We start from the raw sequence: 10,209 nt of genomic DNA on the forward strand, positions 1-10,209 counted from the left end.
TACTGTAAACCTAAAATAGTAATATTGGCGAAGAAATAAAAAAATAACGAATTGCAATTATTATGCTGGATCACAGTCACATGACGTTATTGTTGTTAGCCCAGTAACGATGGCAACTCCAGTATCAGTCGTGTCACGTTTATGGCTGACGTTGACGACCTCGGATCTTCACTGTCCTGTCGTGCTTCCAACCCCAACGTGCCAGCCTCCGCGCTCGAGGACTCATGGACACTTAACATACAATGTAAGTCATAAATACAATCTGGAAATAATATTAATTTTATATTTCATTCACGTATAATAGCTTGTGTAACTCATTTATAATCTCATCATGTTTTTTTTTTCTTTCAAAATAAACCACATAAATAGTCTTTACGTTCTATATTTCAAACATCTTCAGATTAATTTTAACACATTGAAAAAATCTATATTCAATTAGTTTAACTGGATACAGGATAAACTGAATTCCGCTAAAAGCATACAACACTATTTTACTTTAAAAACAGTACTAGCTTTACCAGCTCTGTTAGTAAACAGCTCTTACATTTGGTATAAGGAATTATGTTTTAATATAAAAAAATGCACACGCATCTTGTCGTTTAGTTTGACTCATTCCGTTGCCTTTTGACAATAATTAAATTAATAGTGATTATTATAGACATTTAAAAGTGATGCATCCTATTCTGATTTGCAACTTTACATTTTTTCAGATGTTCCAGTAGTTGGGGTAGAACTTGGAAGCAACATCAATGCCTCCTACATCAGAGAAGGCATGGACGTGTACTTTGAGTGCAGCGTCACTGCCAACCCACTGGCTAGGAGGGTTACCTGGATGCACAATGTATTGTATACCTGCCAACTGTAGCTTTACTTTATACACGTGCTTTTAAATAAAAATATCTGATGGGCTGAGGATAAGTTATAAGGAATCATTGATACACGGTTATAACAACTGTAGACATCAATTTATATATTCTATAAAATACTGTCAATGCTAAACAGTTGGTCATAAACGTCAATATGTGTGCACTATAAGATTTTTTTAAATATGTATTATTTTACTATATTACTTATAAAAGTATTTACTCAGAATTTGACAAACCTTATTTTGATATATGGTAGAATTGGGATGGCAAAAGTATATAGCTCTACAGGAACTCATTAGCTTAATCACCTATGGTGTGACGACTATTTTAACGTTAGTATCTATATGTTTTTTTTTTATTTTCAGTATTACTTACATTTATTGATAAATTACCTATCCAAACTAACTTAAAAGTAAACTGATAATAATACTTTGTAAAGGTTTAAATCAGTTAACTGTGAGGGTTTTGTTTGTGTGAATACAGATTACAAACGATAAAAATGTATGCATATTGTTCGTATCCATTACAATTAATTTATATAGTACTAAAACCAAACATTTTATACTCTCGTAATTTCAAATAATGGTTTAACAAATATTGTGGTGTTACACCAGTGTTAAGTTAATATTAGTCTTTTTGGAATAATTAGATTTGATGGGTCGTAGGTAATAATTAAAATTATAATTTATGTTAAATTAGAAACTGTTTTTATGGGTGACTATGATGTCATTTTTTTGTATTGTTGAAAAAAAAACATGATTTTGCTTGTCATTTTTCTTGTGATTTTGATGTTGTTGATGAATAAGGTCAGTTAATATCCAGTAATATTACAAAATAAAATAGCATTTTAAATATAACAGAAAATAATGCGTATCATCATTTGCTCCGGCATTTTCAATTTGAATTCAATAAAGATTGCTCATAAATACGTTGGCATGACAGTTTAATCACTAGTAAAACCGGTGACCTCATTTCGTAATTAGCCATTAAAACTTTTATTGCACTTTTTACAACGGCACAGCCAAGAGTTTTTCGCTTCACGTGGTGCGAGTGTTTTGTGCAGTAAATAGTTTTAAGTTTTACAACCATAATAAATTTATTGAACATTTTAAATAAAGTAAAACACTTTAGCAGAAATAAAAGTATGCAAAATATTTTTGATGAATTATATTTCTGATTTCGTTTAGGTAAATAAAAAATAAATGAACGCTAAGAACATAAAAATTTTATTTTTATTACGACAACTTATTCGCTTTCAGACTTGTAAAAGTTATGTATAGTTTATTTATTTGATGAAAATTAGATTTAATATGATTTTCGACTTTGACCAAAGTCGGTTATCCATGTTTAGGCTACATCTGTTCTTGGTTATGGATGACCGCACCGAGTATATCAGACCATTATTTTAATCAAATTTTTAAAAATGAAAAGACTAGTTGTTTGTTGTTTACTTTTGGTCTAATATGATTCAAATGAACGATTCAACTGTAAGTATTAACTATTACTGGAAAAAATACCGTAGTGTATATACATTTATCGTTACATATTACTTAAGCCACTTGCTTACTTAACATTACTTAAAATCTGACTAAAATATTTTTGTAGGTTCAATTTTCAAGTTTTTGCCCAGTAATATGTGTAACCTGAATTGTTTCAAGATTTGAAAGCCTCCAATTTGATTTCCTCATACCATGAAAAAGAAAAATATTAAATACCTTTGCTACAATGCTTCTATTATGGTGCAGGGTCGGCCAGTTAGTAACAATGCGTCCGCAGGGACGTTCATCAGCACTAAGACCCTGGTGCTGCAGTCTGTGACTAGAGCCCACACTGGGGCGTACTCTTGTGTAGCCACAAACTCCGAAGGGGACGGCCAGAGTCCTCCATTCCACCTAGATATTAAATGTAGGTTGAACCTGTATTGATATACTTAGCAAACCACTCATGTCATAAAAAATCTCAAAGTAATTCACTACCTATTATAAAGAGAAGGTGCTACACTGCCATTTAGTAGCAAGTTCATATCTACGACCATAAAAACAGGTTCACCCAGTCCATACTAGTTTCAGAATTAAAAAAAATTAAACGGATACAATGTATGCCATTGACAGATGGTTCTGGCATTGGTGCATTATTTTACTACTAACATCTGGTCAGTAAAATATAATAAATAGCATCTAAAACCACTCAGTATCAACCCATTACAAACTAGCCCAATGTGGCTTACCTTTTAGATATTGTCTACTTATCAATGGTTTTTTAAGATCAATGTCATTGCTTACTAAATATAGAACGATGAAAAATCTATATAAAATACACAGAATTAAATTACCTGTTGTAGTTGTTAGACCGTTAGACCTTGGAAAACCATTAACTTATGGTTTCCATTCTTCATTTTATGTTTGACTTAAAATATTAGTAAAATCAAGGCTTTCAGTTATTGATGCTCTAAATATAAAGCCACATGGTAATGTACTGTTACTGCTCAAAGTTCGACAGGAAAAACTTAATCTGGTTTCTATACTTTGCAGTCGGGCCCCAATGTCACACTAGTCAGCAGCGTGTGTACGGTGCAGCGAGGCTAGAGAAGCTTACAATCAACTGTCAGGTGGATGGCAACCCTCAGGTACGATGGTTTCGATGGACCTTCAACAATTCCGCTGTACAAGGTCGTACTATCGACAGTTTCGAGTCCGTCCCGACAGGTGGCAGCAGTGTCGCCTCCTACACCCCCGTGGTGGAGTCGGATTATGGAACTTTGCTGTGTTGGGGCCGTAACGAAATTGGTTCTCAGGCAGTGCCCTGTGTTTTCCATATTGTACCTGCAGGTAATTCACACTCTTTAAAAACCCTCTAATTTACAATTTATTTGATAAACTAATGTCATTTTTCTCGTAGCTTTAATTTAAAAGCAATAATTAAAGCACTAAGCGTAAACGTGATTTGTGAAGACCATTTCAATTAAATATAGTATACTTGTTGCCCAAACCAATGAATACAAACCCTCTAAGAAACAAGCGGGTTGAAATAGTCAGTCAAAATTTGGAAAACGATATCTGTAGTTGTGCTCTCCCACACCAAGAACGCTGTCGGGTTTTTCTTCCCTACGGTAAGTGCGAGCGAGAGGGCAGATTTGAAGTTAGAGAGAGTAGAAGACATCGCGTGACAAAATAACGTGTCACTAGCGCTCATGGTGGAGGAGCACACAACTACGGATATCAGTCACTACATTTTGACTGACTTTAGCTCATCAGACGTGCTTTTCATAGAGGATTTGTATTCGTTGTCCAAATTAATGCCATTTAAGGCTCAAACTAAAAAAAAATCTAACTGAAACTGTTTTATGAATTCCTTAGACAAAGGTTATAACAATATTTTTTTAATAACGCCGTTTCTTTTAAGGAGTAATAAAAAGAGAATAAACACATCATAGTATGTCGTTCGCCAAGACTTTTGCAATATACTTTGAAATTGTTTGGTGATGCGAAGACTTATAGAGCCTCTGTATGCAAATACACTCCAAACAGGTCGAATCGGCAATAAAGCGTCAGCCGTCTCCTATCCTATTATTACATGAAGTAATATTACAATTTTGATTATATACATTTACTGTACTAGCAATAACCCGGCACGCGTTGCTGTGCTGACAACTATTATTTTAAATGGTGATTTGTTCTTTACGATAAGTATACAAAAAAAAAAATTGAATATTTATTTTACTTAATTAGTACCAGTGGATAAACAATGTTTTTTGTTTTTTTTTTCATTACGTGTATAAATATATCAGTATTTAGGCGTACCTAGACAGCTGTCAGTGTGAAATAAATGATGCATTTTCTAAATTTAACTGGCGATAGTCAGGGATTGCTCTGTGCCTTATAATGGCGATTGCGAAAGCAAGACGCAAAGAAAATTTTAGTATCTTGAATTCAATGAGTAATTCGGATGAAATCATCGGTATTCTTGGGATTAAAACTATTTCTCATTTAAACTTACCACTTATGATTTTCGTTTCGGTCAAGTTTTGTGTCATTTTTTAAATCATCAGTCTGGATCAGATGCACAGCTTAGGTGTATTTAAGTATCGCATTAGTATTATTGGAGTTCCTTCTTTTATTGACAGTAATGTAATGGTTTAATGATAAATTTGGAGGGATTTGAATAGGTACGTAATACAGCACGCACGATTATTATTCACTTACAATTCATGTTAGATTGTACGGGTATAGGACAACAGATAAAAATATTAAGGCATTGCCATCCCTTTTATGGTTTATAATAATTTAATAAACGTTTTTGAGTATCTCTTACAATAAGACTATATACATATATTGAGCGTATCACATTTCAGTAATGAAATGATAATTTATTCATTTCGTTGTAGGTAAACCAGACACTCCTTCAAATTGCTCAGTACCCTACAAAGACCACAGAACTCTTAAAGTGAGGTGTGCCAAAGGATTTGATGGTGGGCTACCTCAGCAGTTTGTCGCAGAGGTCCGTGACAACGTCGGGTACCTGGTCCGCAATATAAGTATTCGTGGATTACTGGTGTTCAACGTCACTGAGCTTGAGCCTGGAGTCACATACAACATCACCGTGTATTCCAGCAACGGCAAGGGTCGCAGTCCTGACGTAGTACAGCTGTTAGAAACCACGGAGAAATATGAACACACCATACTTTACCAAAGAGTTTCTGGTAAGTCGCCTGTAACCAAAGATAAACAGTATGACTTGTAGGTTTATAAATAATAATGATGTTTGCTTACGTAAGACTCAATTTCCACGCGAATATCATGTCTTATCAACACAGTGCACTAATTATGTTTTTTCCTTATTATAAATAAACCATAATGAGATACATAATGATTAGTTCAACTATCTATCATCTATATAATAACTATACAGAAAAACGTAACTGCAACATTTCGTTACATCTAAATATGTATGCATATTTTATTAACTAGTTTTTATTGGTAAGATAAAATATATCATTTTTACACAAGTAAACGTTGAAATTAAAACATGAATGAACCATAAGGTGTTGTTTCAGATTATGGAATGGACGATGTTGACCCATTAATGCTGATGGCTATTGGAGCATGCGTTGGCCTTGTCCTAATAGTGCTGATATTTGTGCTGACTCTGCGGCTGAAGCGGAGAAGACATGCTGCCGATCCAAAGCCTGTTGTATATGACAAGGCTACGTCAGCACAAACCTCTGTCACGCTGCCTCCACCTATATCAGAAGACGAGTGCAATCCTGACGTTATTCCTACTGGTTAGTTTTAGTATATTGTTTGTCAAAAATATTTGCGTAGCTCTATTGTTTATCCCAACCGAAACAAAGCTTCATATGTATCCTAAGAAAATCCTGAAGAATAACTATCGTATTTATATTTTTTAACATCAGAAACACTATTTCACTTCACTTTCAAATTTAATTAAATATTTTTATTTTAATAAGCATTGAAAACACATAAAAACAACAAAATAGAAATATAACTTTTATTTTAGTTGACCTTTCGTATTATCCAACTGAAATAAAAACATATGTGCATGACATAAAAGCGTGTTCAATACTTTTTTCTGTCAAAATATCCCCAAGTGAATATATTTTCAGAAGAAAACATTGCGAGTGACATATGTTGCTTTTTGTTAACAGAGGTGGAGGAGATTGAGGTGGGAGTAGAGCTGTCCCCTGTACCCCCATGGGACACATCTCATGTCACTAGTCCTTGCACTGCTGCTTTGCCTCCACTCACCTACACCCACGTGGTATATATAATATCTTAATACCAATATTATTTATATTTGTCTTTTACAACGCATTTGGATCTTTTAACCTATTCTTAGATAATTATGCATTTTCGACCCAAAAGTATTATACATCCGATATAAATTTATTTTTTTCCGTCCAAGAGTAGGTATTCATTAACAATTTTTAAATATTTTCTCATGCTCTAATTAAATTGGCTCATTATGTTACTCAATTCATTATGTTCATTATGTTAACAATCAATATTGTATTGATTGTTACACTTTGTATCCTGTAAGCCTTGTAACTTAAGCCTTGTATATGTATATAAAATTTAAAAACTTGGCACAAGCTCAAACAATGACATTTAATAACCATTAGTTGCAGATAATTATCACTCGTAATTACTTGCTACCATAATTTAAAATCAAATGTGTTTGTTAAATTTAATAATAACCAACCTATGACCTAAACATCATTATTACAAAGCCTACGGTTGTATTATAGAGATGTTTACATGTTTTCTATATCTCTTAGATAACGGACGTGCCGGTGAGATGGCATAAAGGTTGGCCCAGCAGCGAGACTGTCACCCCGTGTCTCAGGAATGCTGAAACCCAGACAGCCCTCAGACACAAGGAGAGCACCGTCTAGCCCCCGGCCAGTGTAAGTAGAAAATGCCGACAGACTGCCTATATACCGAGTGTCTGACGAATAAGGTTTAGTCTATTCTAAACCCAAGTACTAGGTGTTATGAAATGTCACACTTCAACGTCAAAGCCATTACAAACATTTATGTAAGACTCCCCCAAGTACCACTTGACGATCAATCAGAACGAAATGGCGTGATTTCAAAATAATTTTGTGTTTTAAAAAGTAATCATATTTAAAAAATATTTTCAATTTTTTTTGTCAGTGTTAATTACATTAAATTTACACATTGTTAATTAAATGAATATTAAAAGACAAAGAGTTAAGAAAGTAGTAAAACACTAATATTAATATTAAAGTAGAGACACTCATTTTTACTTCGATATTGTATTTGGGTCCTTGAACTTTGTATGATTGTTAACATTCTCACCGCATCCATCATTGTCTACAAATTAAAGTGATAACTAATCAAATTCAAATAATTCTTTTCCAGGTAAGGAGGTGCTTAAGGGTTATTAAAATTAAAAGCTCGAGATTCGTATATTCAGGCTAAGAGTTGTTCAAGGTAAGAATATTTACTTGATCCATAGTTCAACAAATGTATATAAAATAAAATAAAATTAAATTTATTCATTTAATACTTTTGGGTGGCTATATATATTTTTTATTTTGAAGGTTATAACAAGTTAAATATCAAATATTTTATCTCAATTTACATGTGGCACTCAAACCTCTAACCTGAATACTTAGAAAATAAAATTGCAAATTAAAACCATTATTGTGATTGAAATTTTAAAAAGTTATTTTGTCAGGGTCAGTAATACATAAAATGTTTGTTTAAAATATTTCGGCTATCTAATCTTCGAGATAAAACATTTGTTCAAGATTTTCTGATAGCTTGATGTTTTAATATTTTGGCAATATGACCTATTATTGAAATTCTTTTATGTCAATTATGTAAACTAATTTTTTCAGTACCATATAACTTTAGTGACATTTCTATATAATTTATTCTATCAATAATTCTTCTGTTGATAGTTTAAAATTTACAACATTGAAGTCTCGTAAACAAATTTCATTTTATGATGATAGATTCAGTTTGACGACGATATTCCCACAAAAATATTTTCCTAGAAGTCTTACATTTAAAAAACAAAAATGTTTTCCTAGAAATTTACAAATACGAGTAGTTTAAATTGTAAGTAAATATCTAAAAAATGGGTTATACTATCCTTAAAATTAAAAAGTGTTTCCACATTTTCATACTTAATTGAAGACAATTTTAAATTGATATTACAGTTTAAATTTATTTATATACTTATGACGTTTGTACTATTTTCAGTGCCTTAAACGTCTAAGTGAAGATGTCAGTATGCAGAGGAATTTAGTATAGTTTAATTTTATATTGGAGTTAAAAGGACTTTTCAATTAGAAAGTAGGTTTATTAACATATTCAACAACGTACTCGCATATTTTCCTTTTTTAGTCTTTTAGACGTGTTTTACTTAGCTAATTCTGGTATATTCGGTACAATCCATTTCAGCTGGAAATAAAGGCAATGTCATCAGTCCAATATCCACATTAACGATCATAAGTGATGGTGTTCTGGTCTACATTGCTTTTGTAATCACGTTTCTTGTACATGTTAACGATTTTTACATTTATCATTTGGTTTCTAACATTTTTATAATAAAACCACACTTTATATTAAGTTCTTGAATACTAATGATTTTTTTGATGCTATATAAAAACAAATAAACTATTGGGTTCTTTGCAAATTATTTATGACAAACTGGGAATTTTCTGTCAGCATTTAGATTTTCCTAGTAAAAAATACCAAAAAATATTTTAAAATTTAAAAATAATAATATTTTAATGCAACCATTTGCTTAATATGATAATTATGGGTTTGATAAAAAATATCTGGTTATAAGGTTGTTCCAAATAAACAAAATAAGACCAAAGCTGTGTTTACTTTACATTTCAAACATCTATCTAAAAATATTGATTACTGAGGTCAATAATAGTATTTAGAGGTTTTAGTAACCAAACCATTGTTTAAATATATATTTGTTAATATAGCAAAGAAAAAAAATTAAGGATCAGAATATTTTTTTTTATATGAGCTAGCTATTGGAATTCATTTAAGTCAAAATATAATTTCAAATCAACATTTAATTATATACTATAATATGTAATACGTGATTCATACAAGAAAGGTTTTCGTGTTTTAAAGGCTAGTTCTTAGCCTCTAAAGCCACTTTAAAAATGTATTTTCTTTTGATTTAACTCCAAAGATACAGTTTTGATCAATTTCAATTTATTTGTACCTCATAGCATAAAATACTGAACTCTTTTACACAAATTACAAAAAACTTTTAACTACCTTATAAGAACTTGGTTCTCAATTGAATTAGTAGGTCTAAATATACGTATGTGTTATTTGTAAAAGTATTGTTACGATACTTACACAAATATTTATAATTCCAGTTTATTTCTTTTAACACTGGTAAATAAATTGTGTCTCTGCCAAAAATTCATATGGTTAAATATTGTATATTTCTACTGTGTACATAAATAAAATATATACCTCAGTTTATATTAAACAGAGATGTGAGTGTTTATTTGATCAATCCTTTAAACTATCTTTTGATAGTAGTTCATGCACACAAGGTAAGTAATCCATCGAACATTACATTCAACATACGTAACCAAATTGCATCAAACCTTGTACGTTTACCAGGGTATATGTAACGCTATATATAACAGGAATTAGGTGGTGCATATCTTGGTCACTAAGAGGATTTTACTAAGCACATGGAATTCGGAGTATAATGCATTGAATTTTGTTCAAGATAGTATTATGTTTTAGTAAAATACGACTAAGTCAACGCAGCCTATGCCATTTCAGAAGTAAATAATTTTACCACGTGC

At 31.7% G+C, this 10,209-nt stretch overlaps 1 protein-coding gene across 1 annotated transcript in view; it reads left to right on the forward strand.

The window, feature by feature from the left end:
• LOC128998078 (uncharacterized) overlaps positions 1 to 9,749 on the forward strand; it is a 36,080-nt gene extending 26,331 nt beyond the window's left edge. Inside the window, exons 12-21 of the mRNA XM_054424069.1 lie at positions 100 to 244; positions 711 to 841; positions 2,612 to 2,771; positions 3,398 to 3,694; positions 5,251 to 5,565; positions 5,920 to 6,147; positions 6,532 to 6,644; positions 7,162 to 7,290; positions 7,769 to 7,840; positions 8,618 to 9,749. Coding sequence (XP_054280044.1) covers positions 100 to 244; positions 711 to 841; positions 2,612 to 2,771; positions 3,398 to 3,694; positions 5,251 to 5,565; positions 5,920 to 6,147; positions 6,532 to 6,644; positions 7,162 to 7,278 — 1,506 coding nt within the window. The 3' untranslated portion in view covers positions 7,279 to 7,290; positions 7,769 to 7,840; positions 8,618 to 9,749. The remainder of the gene's footprint in view (positions 1 to 99; positions 245 to 710; positions 842 to 2,611; positions 2,772 to 3,397; positions 3,695 to 5,250; positions 5,566 to 5,919; positions 6,148 to 6,531; positions 6,645 to 7,161; positions 7,291 to 7,768; positions 7,841 to 8,617) is intronic.
• Positions 9,750 to 10,209: the final 460 nt, after the last annotated feature.

This window comes from Macrosteles quadrilineatus, unplaced genomic scaffold (assembly GCF_028750875.1).
Source record: "Macrosteles quadrilineatus isolate MER2022 unplaced genomic scaffold, UCM_ALF_1.0 Scaffold_1__1_contigs__length_201487025, whole genome shotgun sequence".
NCBI classification, from domain to species: Eukaryota; Metazoa; Arthropoda; class Insecta; order Hemiptera; family Cicadellidae; genus Macrosteles; species Macrosteles quadrilineatus.